This window comes from Dipodomys ordii, unplaced genomic scaffold, assembly GCF_000151885.1.
Source record: "Dipodomys ordii isolate 6190 unplaced genomic scaffold, Dord_2.0 Scaffold25, whole genome shotgun sequence".
NCBI lineage: Eukaryota > Metazoa > Chordata > Mammalia > Rodentia > Heteromyidae > Dipodomys > Dipodomys ordii.
Window position 1 is genome coordinate 895,341 of NW_012267241.1, and position 14,347 is coordinate 909,687.

Below are 14,347 nucleotides of genomic sequence, written 5' to 3' on the forward strand. Positions count from 1 at the left end.
TCCTCCTCCTCCTTTTCTTTGCATGTCCAATGTCCTGATTCTGTGACTTTGTCCATCAAAACAAATCCTTCTGGATCCCCTCCCCACAGAACTTTTTTTTGATCCCAAGTGGGAGGAGACCAGATAGGAGGTAATTTGACTAGGGCTTTAATATCTGAGGATCTTAATATGCTGATTTTCTCACAGAATATTCTTTTGCTGGAAACTCAAGAGAACGAGTGAGGAAATTTTAGATTTCATGATGGGTGTCTGGTGAGGGCATCCTTAGAGGGACCAGTCTTGGTTCTCTTCAGGTCACATATTACATGATCTACTGCAGTGGTCCTGATGCCAGCGCTGGCACACTCCTCATTCACCTAGAGTGGAAAGAAGTGATGGTTTGTAAAGAATAAATAGAGATTTTTCTTTGATTAGAAAAAGGTGCCTTTGCATGGCAACAACCTTACATCCTTTCACTGTAAATCTCAGGACACAGCAAAGGTTTCAGAACCACTCTAACAGTGGCTTTGAGCTCCCAAAGGAGCTCAGATGAGCTTCCATCCAAGGTCAGGCTAGAACAAGGGTCAGATTTCATTTCTTCCTGGAAGTTAGCCTCAATTATTCTAGCCTCTAAGTCTCTCTTGAGGTTTTTGAACTTTTGCTTTTATGAAGGAGAGTCCATTCACATCATCTTAGGGCCATAAAAGATTCAAATTTACCAGGTCCAACATAGAACAGAACAGTTGAATTGTGTGTGTATGGGGGTGAGGGGGGTGGGAAGTCCCAGGATTTGAACTTGGGTCTCCTGTTCTCTCTTATCCTTTTCATTCAAGGCTGGTGCTCTATTTGAGCCGTATTTCCACTTCCAGCTCTTTGCTGCTTAATTTGAGATTGTTTCACAGATGGACTTTTAGTTTACTAAGACTGGCTTTCGGATCTCAACCTCCTGAGTAGCTCTGATTATGGGTGTGAGTCACCAGTGCTTGCTAAAACTGCAGCATATTTTGAAAGGTCCTTATACACAATTTTGGTAAGTGTTTATGGTTGATTGTAAGAAGTACTTGGGATCAGAACTTGCAAAATGGAGCCCACAGAAGAAATCCAGCCCCCAAATGAGCCTTTTTTTGGGTCAGTATAGTATTAAAAAAATCTAAATATGAATGATTTTAGGTACGAGTGTGCAGTCTTCAACTTGTCATGGTCCCCACAATTCCCAGTTGCTTTATACCCAAAAGTTTGAATTTTTTCACTGTTTTTGACTGATGGAAATTTATCAATCCATATGAAAGTGTTATTGAATGTGGTCACACTGAGATGGAAACCCATTTGGTGGCCTTCTGTTTGAAGTCCCCTTTTCAGAGATCAGCTTCAGAATAATTGTATTACACAAAGGAAATGAGTTTCTTCCCTTTTGTAGCTGTGTTATGCTTATTTTGAAACATGCCATCCTCAAGGTACCTAGGACATAACATTGCTGAAAGGTAGAAATCAACATTTGTAGTCTTTGAGCTGATGGATTTGAGACAGATATTTCAGGATCAGCAAGCCCTGTCTTCACAGTATAAACCAGGAAATGTGTCTCATTTATGCTTTTTTTTGGTCCGTCATGGGCCTGAACTCTGGGCCTGGGCTCTGTCCCTCAGCTCTTCAGCTCAAGGCTAGTGCTCTACCACTTGAGCCACAGCACCACTTGTGGCCTTTTCTGCTTATGTAGTGCTATGGAATCGAACCCAGGGCCTCATGCATGCAAGGCAAGCACTCTACCACTGAGATACCTTCCCAGCACCCATTTATACATTCTTTGTTGTTGTTTTCTCCTTGTCCTCCTCCTCCTCTGCTTCCACTTCCTGCTTCCTGTTTCTGCCTCTCCTCCTCCTCCTCCTCCTCCTCCACCTCCCCTCTTCCTCCTCTTCCTCCTCCTCCTCTTTCTTTCTTTCTTCTTCTTCCTCCTCCTCCTCCTTCTTCTTCCTTCTTCTTTCGTCCTTCTTCCTTCTTCTTTCTTCCCCTTCTTTTCTTTTTTATTGTGTCATCCTAGGGCTTGAACTCAGGGACTGGATATTGTCCTTTGAGCTCAAGGCTGGTGTTCTACCACTAGAGCCACGGTTCCACTTCTGGCTTTCTAGCTAGTAATTTTTGGTAGTCTCATGGATTTTTCCTGCTTGAGCTGGCTTCAAACCATGATCCTCAGATCTCAACCTCTTGAGTAGTTAGGATTATAGCCACCAGCACCCTGCATATGCATTCTTTTTAAGGGAAGGGTAGAATGAATTTTTAGAAGTTTGAATTCCATCAGCTCAGTACCTGCCAAGTTACTTTGAAGACTGTAAACCATAAACAGTCGAAGGAGTGCAGCACAGTCTAATTTAGAAACAGAAAAGTAATGTGAGGTCTAATAGAATATAGTGCACAAATCCAAGTTATGCATGTAATTTAAAATTTTAGAAGGGCCACATTGAATAAAGTTTTAAAATGAAATTAAAAAGTAAAATTGTATTCAATACAATGTATCCAAAGCATTGCCATTTCAACTTTAATCAATACAACAATTATTGAGATATTTTACCTTTCTTTGGGTCTTGGATAAAATCCATTGTGTACTTTACATGTAAGGTAGCTCTCAGTTTGACTACTTCATTTCAACATGGCTTCCATTGCTAGATCCTATTGTATTTGATAATATAGATTTAACCTCTCATGGGAGTCTCAGGATGCAGAAAGGCCTCCTTGTTGACTTGGCCAGTCCTGTGAACTGTCTGTGTATATTTATTACCCTGAGATGCATTTGCCTTTGGACCACTGACTCATGTCCTAGCTGCCATTGTTTCCTGTGGTCTAAGGGACTTAAATTTAGCCATGTTTCCTGGCACTGCCCCAACTTTCCTCTGTGCTTCATTTCTTCCCTTCCCATTCCTTGCATGTCATTGTAATATAATTCAACACTTGGATGGGCTAGTATCCAATGGACCCAACCCAAACAGGAAACTGGATTTCTTATTGTTTATTTGGGACCATGAACCAGAAAATGTTGGACACTTGTTTTCAGTGCTCCATTGAGCTGGAACTGAATTGAAACACAACAATTTCCAGTGGCCCCTTCTGATACAGAATGATTTAGAAGCTTCAACTCTTTGATCAAGATAATAAATGATGGCACTAATTGCCCCTAAACTTTCCTTGTGATCATTATCGTATTGATTCTTTGTTTAGAATTTGTTGGTCACAGGCTGTACAACCTCATATGGAGTTGGAGCATACTTTGGGAATATTCCAGCAAGCAGTACACAAATTATCTTTGTGTAAAAGGTCATGGCATAGATCTCTTACCTCAAAGCCCTTGGTGAGCCTCACAGCTGTGAGGCAATCTTGGCTATTACCACTTGGCCCTGTCCAGTGTGGGCACATAGCTACTGCTATTCTATGGTGGTTCTATGTATTCTGATGGCAGACATATTGACTTCCTGTTGATTTTGCTCCACTGTGGCAGAGCTCAGCCATTGCAATGGAAAGGGGTGATACTACATTCATGGTTTACAGCTAGGCATAGCCATAAGACCTAGCTATGCCAAAAAATGGTAAGATTTGGGGGTAAAACTTGGGAAAGGGGCTGGGAAGGTGGCTCAGTGGTAGAGCGCTTGCCTTGCATGCATGAGGCCCTGGGTTCAATTCCTCAGCACCACATAAGCAAAAAGAAAAAAGCCAGAAGTGATGCTGTGGCTCAAGTGGTAGTGCACTAGCCTTGAGCTGAAGAGCTGAGGGACAGCACCCAGGCCCAGAGTTCAGGCCCCACGACCGGACCCCAAATAAAAAAAAAAACTTGGGAAAGATTTCTTTCCTTATTAAAAAGGAAAAGGAGATGGGGGTTGGGGGGAGGATGGGAAGGGATGGGAAGGGGAAACAAAGGAGGAGGCTACAATGCTTGATAAGAAATGTACTCATTATTGTAACCCCTCTGTACAGTATTTTCACAATAAAAGAAAAGTAAAAGGAGAATGAGGAGGGAAGAAAGGGAGAAGGAGGGAAGGAGGGAGGGAGGGGGAGAGAGAGACAAAGAGAAGGGAGGGAGAATATGGTTATAACTGTCTTGCAACTTTGATTGTCCTCTTCTTGGTGCTATTTTGATGTCATGATGAGGACAGACATGTGGGGGTTATGAGACAAGTCCAAGGATGAAAGTGGAGCCTCCTGTGGGTGCTAAGGATGATGTAGTGGATAGAAGAGATTGCACCCTTGATGACAGTGTTGTGCAGCTGCACCAAACCTATGACTTCCTACTTTTCAGAATGTCATTCGTCTTGCTTAAACCACTTTCAACCAGGCATCCTGTTACACAGCTCAAAGGATTCTAACTGGCATGCATGCCCTGTTTTACTGACACATTGTCTTCTGTTTCTTAGAGAGCAAAAAAGAAGCTACCTGTAGCTCATGAAAGTATGTATATAGTATCTCCGATTTTACAACCTGGCTTATTTCTTTCTTCTTCTCTCAGATGAAAGTTAGAACATGCTGGTAAGTTTATCTTGAAACAGTAGGTAGAAGAGGCATGATTGGGACAGAGGACACTTCTGTGGGGGAAATCCTGTGGTAGGATTTGCTTCCTGTTTGGGCTTCTTTGAGATTCAAGACTGAGACTTGTTGAAGTACATTTCCATTCTCACCATGGTTCTGTTTTTTGTTTTCCCAAGTATTCTAACCAAGGTGAAAGCAGGTAGAAGAGAAGTGCTTGTGGTAACAGAGATAGTATGACACGAGGGCTTCAACTTAGGACATAACATTCTGAGTGGTGGCTTGTACCAGAAAGCTGACCTCTGGGATTGCCCTTGTAAAGGTATTCAGGACCCCCAGGAATGCTTAAAAAGAGCTGGTTGTCAACCCCATGGTTTTAGGAAGGTGTCCTGAGTAGCTGCAGCTCATTCTGATCCCAAAGAACAATGGAAGTTGGGAGAATACCCAAGGGGAGGGGCCTGTCACTCTGAAATTGAATAAGGTTTGCTCAGCTATGATCTAGGGTTAGTGCCATGCATAAGAAAGGACTAAGATTCTAGCACATGGATGTAAGTGATACACATGTACACATGTGGTTGTTCCTATCCACAATACCTATAAAAGACACACGACAGGAGATTGAGCTATGAGTATAATTTATTCATATGCATACGTAAGAATGTTATACAGAGAACAGTAAAAGTATGTGTATATATACACACATATACATATAAATGAATACTCTCTAAGAATTCTTATTAGAACTTAGTAAAAAAAATAGCTTGAGGAAATTAGTATCATTTACATAACACAATATACAACCTTAAAAGCATCCCTATGTGCAGATCATATAAGTGCAGGTGAGAAGATGTAATGAGTTGAAAAATCCCCAGGATACAGACCACTGACTCAAAAACCGAATCCTGATTATAAGGAAGTTTAGTAGTGAAAGGAAATTTGTCAATAGTCAATTATAACCGGCCAGGACTACTCCTAGGTCTCCAGAACCCAGAAGCAGCCCAGAATAGCAACAAGCAGAGTTTTTATACCCCCAAATGGGGGGAGGAGTCATACAAATGAAATCTTTCCAAATCTCCTATGTTTTGCAAGCCAAGCAAAATACAGAAGCAGAATAAAGAAACTAAATATCTGGTTGTCAGCAAAAAAAAAAAAAAAAAAGAAAGAAAGAAAAAATGTAGGCACCAGGCCCACCACTCAGAATAGAATTGGCTGCCCACAAACTACCTCTTGTCCTAAATTCTTCTTTTTAGGGGCCTTTGTGAGTTTGTCTAGCAGTTTCTTGCCATGGCTTCTCAGTATCGTCACGATCCCTGCCCTGGCTTTTTAGCACTATCATGACTCCTCTTATGCTGCTGAATGCTGCATTTTATTTACCTTATTTCAAAGATGCCACCATTAACAAATCAGAGCTCTGTTCAGAAGACTAAGGTAGACAGGGGTGCAGTTTCGAGGGCTTGGTTCAGTCAGTTATGGTCCAGATGCTTCACTCCTGGGGAGCTTTGGTTATACTTGCTTTTTTGTCACCCCAACTTATTTATTTATTTATTTTTGGTGTTGGTACTGGGGCTTGAATGTAGGGCTTTAGACTCCTTGCTCGGCTTTTCTGCTCAAGGTTAGCACTTGAGTCACACTCCCAATTGTAGCTTTTCTCTAGCTAATGGGAGATAAGAGTCTCTCAGATTTGTCTGCTAGGCTGCCTTCAAACCACAACCCTTAGCTTCCTGAATAGCTAGGATTATAGGTGCAAGTCACTGGCACCTAGTTCTCAAACCAACTCATATTTATTTCACAAATTCCCTAGCAAGGAAGATTTCAAGTTTTGATAATTCCATTTTTTTCTATAGGAATACCACAAATGTATGACAATTGTAAATTCATGATTTCAAAAGGTTTTTGATCACTGGTTTGATTTGGAACAGCATTTGCTTGTTTTCTTAAGAAAAGGAAGAAGTGGACTTCTCCCTGAAGTATTTATTGATTAGCAAACACTTTCATTTCTGTTTCTCCATTCAGCAAACTGTATATTGTACACAGAGCACTGGAAGAGTGCTTTTTGGTCGATCAGATGTTACTATGTAGCCCAGACTGGCCTGAAACTCAGTGATCTTCCTGGCTTAGTTTCCTGTCCCAGGATTAAAGGTGTGTACCACCATACCCAGCAGGAAAAATCTTTAGGATTTTTTTTTGGGGTCCGGTCATGGGGCCTGAACTCTGGGCCTGGGCACTGTCCCTCAGCTCTTCAGCTCAAGGTAAGTGCTCTACCACTTAAGCCACAGCGGCACTTCTAGTTTTCTTGTGGTTAAATAGAGATAAGAGTCTCCTGGACTTTTCTGCCTGGGCTGACTTTGAACTGCAATCCTCAGATCTTAACCTCCTGAGTTGTTAGGATGACGAGCATGAGCTATCAATGCCCAGCTGTGTTTTAAAAAAGAAATTCAGACTGGGAATATAGCTTCGTGGTGGAGTGCTTGTATGAAGCTCTGGGTTTGATTCTTCAATACCACAGAAACAGAAAAAGCCAAAAGTGGCACTGTGGCTTGAGTGGTAGAGTGCTAGACTTGAGCAAAAGAAGCTCAGGGATGGTGCCTGGGCCTTGAGCTCAAGCCCTGGGACTGGCAAAAAAGAAAGAGAAAGAAAGAAAGAAAAAAGAAAGAAAGAAGATATTCAGTTGTAACTATGAGCAACCTAACTTTAGCAGTGTTTATAAGACATCCTCAAAATAACAAGAAAAAATGTGACTTCAAAGGGCTCTAGAGGCCAAGCATGATTCTGTGTTGATGGCATTTACAAAATCAACATAGGGATTTAAGTCAAAATAACTGTGGAATATTTTATAAATATGTAAAGTTTCTTTAATATCTAAGAGCTGGTTAAGCCCAGAACCTTTCTTATCTTATCTCACTGTAAACAACTCTTTTCTTGTTAAAAAAAAAAAAAGAATTCTACCAAAAAATTCCATTGCAATTTCCAAGAGAAGTGGCAATACAGAACAATATTGATAGAAATAAATCCTTTTCTCCCTCCTGCAGTTTGCCAGCCAGAAACAAAACCAACCATCTTCCTGAAAGACAATCACATGCACGTGCATGTATGTGTACACACATGCATGTGCACAAACACATACTAGCATGGGGGCTAGTCTGCTGCAGAGCTCCAATAGCTTCAAGTTGCTTAAGCCCTTGAGTCAGCCTCATCCCTCACACCACGTAGACCACAGCTGCAATGTGTAACCCACACTGACTTTTAAAAAAGACAAACAGCATATCTGAGAAGTCTGGATTGACTTTGCTTTTGTGACTGTGCATTCCGTAAGGTTTAGTTGGTTTACAGAGCTTAACTTTTAATACTGTTAACATCTTCTGGCCAACTAAACATCAAGAATATCAATAAATATCAAGGATTATTCTACTTTCATTTCCTTTTTTCTGACAGAGCCCTTTGGCTCTATAAATACATTACAGTCTCAGTGCCACACCCCACTGGGGCTTAAGATTCCACATCATCTGGATGTGGCTCCCAGATGTGCAAGGATATTCCTGAAGTCTAAAGGAAAAGCAAGCAGTGGGCAAAAGAAAAGATCGCTGGTCATTAGTATGAAAATTGTTCCTGGTGCAGAACAAGAGTGGCTGGGCCCCCAGAAGTCAATTGGAGCTATTGTTAGAAATGACTTTGTGACCATGGCTGAGGGCGGGGTTGCTCTTACAGAGGACTTTCAACCATCCTTTTCTTGACTTGGAGGTAGAAGATTCGGTTCTCTTCAGGATAAGTGACTTTGCTGAGTGGCATTCTGTAGATGTTGGGGTTTTTCGTGGTCAGCAAGAGGAATAACAGTGTAGCCAAACAGAAGGACCAGGTACAAGCTGGCAACCTGGCCTGGGGAAGAAAAGACAAAACTGTTGAGAGCCCATCTGAACGCAAATCTGTACCAAGTACCACTCTGAACTTTCACCCATGGAGAAGAGTCATTTGGGGGCATTGCTTTGGATTCTACTTATGCCCACAGAGTCCTAGTTTAAGAGCATTTTTGCACTTGAAATGTTTTCATCTTTTGTGATGCTTAGTTACATCTCTACTTTGTGCGACTCTTTCTCCTCATACATTCAGACGTAGCACACTAGATGTGGAAGAATGACACTCAGCGTAGAGATGACATTTAGCAAACTACTAATGGCTCCTGGACCACTTAAATCCACAAGGCCTTCTTTGATAAGTCAATCCCAGGGAGATCTGTCTGACTGCTACTCAGTCTAAATCTAGGCCTCTACTTATTGTAGATAGACTTCAAGTTGCTTGATTGCATGACTCTGATTCTGTGTATGAACCCCATGGGGTATAATGGGGTTTAGGGTACCCAAGCATGATTACATGATTGCATATCACACTCATGTAGGTGAATTAAACACACACACATAGACACACGTGTGGTATACACACACGTGGGTGCACACACACACATCATACAAGAGCTATTCTGTGAGCACAGTAAAGAACAGGGCCTAAGGATCTATCATTTCCAAAATCTTTTTTTTTTTTTTTTTTAGTCATAGTTGAGGCTTGAACTTAGGGCCTGGATGCTGTCCCTGTGCTTTTGGGCTCAAGGCTAGTGCTCTACCACTTTGAGCCACAGCTCTACTTCTGCTGGTTAATTAGAGAAAAGAGTCACATGGACTTTCCTGCCTGGGCTGGCTTTGAGCCACAATCCTCAGATCTCAGCCTCCTGAGTAGCTAGGACTACAGGTGTGAGCTACAGCACCCTGCTCAAAATCTTTTTAGGTGACTCTGTTGTGCTGCTTGTCTAGTTCTGGCCCGTGGATTAGTGCTGTGAACTTTCTTTCTGAGACTGTGAAGGGCTCCACAATGCTCTGATGTATTCCTCTATCATGAATGCCTGTAATGGGTCATTGGTTTCTCATCATAGGGATGTGTCTCTATGTAGACCTTCCCAGATCTTTGTGAGCTGCTGAGAGAGCCAGGGACTGCTTCAACCCACTCACAGCACAGAGCCTAGCAGAAGCTAGTTCATGCCATTAGATGCTGCCAGATGGCCTTTGAGAGAGTTTTCCTTGTCACTGACAGCTGATCAGTCGTGCCGAGTGATAAACAGAAGCAAACTTACCATAGCCATTAGGTGTGTCATGCTGGCTCCAAGATAGGCAGTGAACAGGGCTACAAAAAAAAAAAAAAGGAATCATGTTTGTCAAATGTACTCTTTTTTTTGGAGACAGAGTCTTGCTCAAGTATTTCCAGAAATAGCATCTGTGAGTTCATCCCTTTCATGATGTTCTTGAGAAACCACTCTGAGCAGAAGGGTACTCACGGCTAGTGCTGGAAAGAATTTCCCTCCTTGATGTCATCAATTTAAGTCATGTTAAGATCCACCTCATTCACTCATCAGCCACACTCTGCCTCGCTCTCTTGAGTGCCAGCTCTGCTGCTATCCTGCCCTAACCTAAGCTCATGAGATCTTATGGCCATTTTTCCTTTTAAACGCTCACGGCACTTCTAAGGTGCACTTTTATGTTTTATACTATCATGCTGTTTTGGAGTGATCTCCAAGACTAAGTTGTGTTTCTCTCCACAGTAAGAGTGTCAAACTCTTACTGACCTTGGTAGATGGCTAGCTAAGGAGAACTGGGAAAGCCTTACATGAGGGAGTGTTCTTCCACACGAGATGTCAGTGTATAGGTGATTGATTCCCTGAAAGTGTTCTTGCTAGCTGGTGAAGAGAAAATATCCTAGAAAGAGACTGAATCTCAACTCTTCATAGACAACAACCTTCCGGAATGGATTGCTATATATAAGTCCTACTCTGACAACGCAGCCACTGATGAGCTGCAGAATGTGTTTACTGCTTCCAGACATGCCCTGGCTTCACAGGTTCTGATCCAGAGACTGGAGAGGCAGCTCTGCCACATGCCATCAGTTTCCTAAGTCCTCTTTCTGATAAAGACAGTTGGAATGAATAAAAGAATAACTCTCTCATCAATGTCTGTTAGTTATTTGCCTTCACAGACCAGGTTATTTGACAGTGTTGGTGTTGTGTGGACAAGAGGAAATTTGCTGTGGCATTTTACATGTGTGACTTGCTGTATAACCCCCTCCCCACACACACACATGCAGACATTACAAAGTCTGATAGGACCCAGCAAGATTGAATGAGCATCCTCCCACACTGTTAGCAATGCTGGGAATGGATAGCACCCCTTGGGGATAACTTGGCATCTCTGGGAATTAAAAGTGGCATTCTCTTTGAGCTATCAGTTTGATTTCTAGGCATATATGTAAAGAAACTTGCACAAAGTAGTAGGATGGGTGAATTTCTCACTACACAGGATCTTGTGAATGGTCCTAATGTAATCACAAGGGTTGGTAGAAAAGGGATGTAAAAAATTACTACTGGGTGCCAGTGGCTTGTGCCTATAAACCTGTCTACTCAGGAGACTGAGATCTGAGGATCTCAGTTAAAAGCTAGTCTGGGCAGACAAATCAGAGACTTTTATCTTCAATTAACCAGCACAAAGCCAGAAGTGGAGGGATAGCTCAAGTAGTAGAACACCAGCCTCAAGAGGCAATAGCTAAGTTAGGGTGTTTTGGCCCTTCAAGCCCCAGTACTAACACACACACACACACACACACACACACACATACACACACGGGGGGGGGTGAAAGGAGGGAGGGAGAGAGAAAAAGAGAGGGAGAGTGAGAAAAGAGAGAAAGAGAGAGAGGAAAATTTAAAGGGTGTATAAACAATCACCTGAAGAACTGCAAAGAAACAGGTAAAATGTTAAATGGCAACATACAGCAACCTGAGTTCTGTTAGCCTTGTTATAGTGTAGGTCAAAGTGGATCAGAGCCGTCTAAATGTTGGTCCTATCTGTTTTCCATCTTAGGTAAGAATTCCACAGTGTGTGTGTCTGTGGCAGGTTCCATCACGTGAATGGTGATTTAGTTGTCAGGGATTAGAGATGAGGGGGACTGGAGATGTATTTCCATCAGATTACCTATAATTATCCACATTCCACTGTCCTTTCACCTTTTTGTCTCTAAGAAAGTGTCACTCCCTTTCCATTACCTTAAATACTTTTATTTGTTCTCAATGGGGGTGCCAGAGGCTGTGGGTGGGTAAATTGTCTTCCCTTTCTTTTCTTCTTCTTTTTTTTTGGTCAGGTCATGGGGCCTGAACTCTGGGCCTGGGCGCTGTCCCTCACCTCTTCAGCTCAAGGCTAGAGCTCTACCACTTGAGCCACAGCGCCACGTCCGGCTTTTTTCTTTTTGCTTATGTGGTGTTGAGGAATCGAACCCAGGACCTCAGGCATGCAAGGCAAGCGCTCTACCACTGAACCACCTTCCCAGCCCCTTGTCTCCCCTTTCTAAACAGCTTGAGATATTCAGGCAATTTTCAGATTCAAATATCTTAAGGTCTGTTTTAACCTAAGGATTTGCCAGCAGGGCCTGAAGACTACCACACAGAACTAGCTTAGGGTAATAAGATAGTTCTGGAGATTTTACTCCAATAAAACCCAGTCAAAATTCTCTTCAGGACTTCCTTTAATCTTTGTACACTCAAGTTACCCAAAAGTACAATGAGAAGATGGACTGGAGGTCTCTAGATTTTCTTCCAGCTCTGTAGGCAGGGGTAAGGTCTGCCCTGGACCATGTAGGCCCTGTACAGACACCTTCCTACCTCTTGGCTAATTTTCTACCCAGTATCTGTGTTACCTAGGTAACCGGCACATCTGGAAGCAGTCACCTTTCCCTAGGTTACATCCTGGGCCACCTCTGGTCAGGCCTCCCAACTGAGGTCACATCCACATACAATGTGGCCACACCTTTTCCCCTACCTGGTCATACCTCTTCCTATCTCTGGCCTAGATAAGTCCTGGCCTGGGGGTGGGTCTCCCTTTTTGACCACGCCTCTCTACCATGCATGGGGGTGGGGTGGGGGCAGCAGTTCAGGAAATAAACTTCTTTTCCTGCCTGAATAGCACATGGTGCTCTCTTCATTGGCTACTGAATGAAACCTACCTACTTAATATACCTTACAGCAGGGTCTAGCTAGAATGCTGGAGATGAGAAAGAATTAATAACGTGGTCTCAACATGTGGTCTTTAGGTCAGCAGCACCAGTTCCACTGAGGAACTTGTTAGAGATGCAAATTCTCCCCTGCCTCTAATACTGGATCAGACCTAGCATGAGCTCCAACGATCTGTGTTTTAACAAGCACTCTGGGTGAAACTGTTACACACTCCAGTTTGAGACAGCTGGATGGATCATGTAATCCTAATGCTTCCTCAGAAACATGGTTCTCTATTTGGCTTGAGTTACTTCTTTTTAGTGTTTAGGATTCAATAGCAAGCATGAATACAGGACAAGTCAAATGTGTCAACCCTCCCCCCGCCCCCCAACAAATATATAGAATATAGAATGGCAAATAGGACTCAATGCCATCTCCCCATGGTCACAATAACCAAGAAGGTGAGTAAAGATGGCTTTAGTACTCTCAGAGAAGGAGAACATCACTTGCTTTGGGTAGGCACTTTCTTAGTAAACTAAACTAGAATTCCAGCTCTAATTGCTCATATAGTCCCCCCCACACTTCTGCTTGTCTTTGATTTCAACCCCACTGACATGAACAAACTTCCCCAAACTCCATTTGTGGGATTCTTCCCAAACTCCATTTGTGGGATTCTTCCCAAACTCCATTTGTGGGATTCTTCCCAAACTCCATTTGTGAGATACTCACCACAGGCAAGAGCCAGGAGGTGGGCTTGCCAGGTCAGTGCTACGAACATTCCTCCAATTGCAATGCAAGCGAGAGAACTGTTAAAACCCCAGAGTCCAGAGTAGATGTTCTCAAATGGAGATGCAAGGCTGAGTCCTGCTCGACAAGATAGAAGTGATCAGAGCTTTGGACAAATGGCAGAAGTGTCCATGACAAGTGGCAATGTGTCTGGGGGAGGTTGTGGAGTTTAGGGGAAGTATCTTGAGAGCTCCCACTGGTCCCTAGAAGCAGAGGCCTCAAGAAATGTCTGGAGCATAGAAGATACCTGAGACCATATATGAGTGGAAGAGATCATCAGTATTTGGCAATGAGCTGTGCTTACCTGCCACTACCCCCAGCAATGATCCAATGGCAGCATGCAGACACATGAGTGGGGATGACAGCAGAATGGCACATAAGAAAATGCTCCCTGTCCATGGGTTATCACAGCCATATATCTGACCAACCCCCACAGGAAGTGACTTCAAAAGCTGCAAAAGCAAGTACAAAAATGAGACCCCTGCCAGGCATGCTTGCACACCTCTATAATCTCAGCACTAGGCAGGCTGAGGCAGAAGGGTAGTGAGTTCAAGGCTAGTCTGGGCTACCTAGTGAGACCTTATCTCACAAAATCTCAGACAAAGGCGAAACAACACCAACAACTACGTAAAAGAAATCTCTGGCAGATTTGTGCTGCAAACACAAGGAGGAAGAGCTGGAATTTGATGGGGGCTCACCAGGTTTTTGAAAGTTTGTACTGTCTCCATAACTTCCTATGAAGAGATACATGGTACAGAGATTCTCATATTCTTGGCTTGCATCATAATTTGGTATGCTGTTAATTTAGGTTCCCAGGCCCCATCTCCAGGGATTATAAGTTATATAGGGTCTGAGATGGATCCAGTTTGACCATTAAAATTTTTTCCCAGGTAGTTCTGATGCTTAGCAAAGCTTGAGAACCTTGGACTATTACACATACTCTAGTTGCCTGACCCCAAAAGAGCATAGCTCAGAGATGTTCTGTGATGAACTCAAAGAGTAAGCATCCAACTATTTTGACTGGCGGAAGCAGATCAGGCCTAGACTTAACTCGGGTAGGAGGCC

At 42.9% G+C, this 14,347-nt stretch overlaps 1 protein-coding gene across 2 annotated transcripts in view; it reads right to left on the reverse strand.

Moving 5' to 3' along the window:
- Positions 1 to 302: 302 nt before the first annotated feature.
- The window catches only part of Slc14a1 (solute carrier family 14 (urea transporter), member 1 (Kidd blood group)), a 40,933-nt gene continuing 26,888 nt past the window's right edge, over positions 303 to 14,347 (reverse strand). Inside the window, exons 6-10 of one of the 2 annotated variants that reach the window (XM_013014956.1) lie at positions 13,587 to 13,734; positions 13,226 to 13,360; positions 9,599 to 9,648; positions 8,186 to 8,355; positions 303 to 356 (exon numbers count right to left, since the gene is read on the reverse strand). In XM_013014956.1, the coding sequence (XP_012870410.1) occupies positions 353 to 356; positions 8,186 to 8,355; positions 9,599 to 9,648; positions 13,226 to 13,360; positions 13,587 to 13,734 (507 nt within the window). In that variant the 3' untranslated portion in view covers positions 303 to 352. Of the gene's footprint in view, positions 357 to 7,110; positions 8,356 to 9,598; positions 9,649 to 13,225; positions 13,361 to 13,586; positions 13,735 to 14,347 lie in introns of those variants that run through there. The other variant, XM_013014957.1, reaches the window with a different exon arrangement.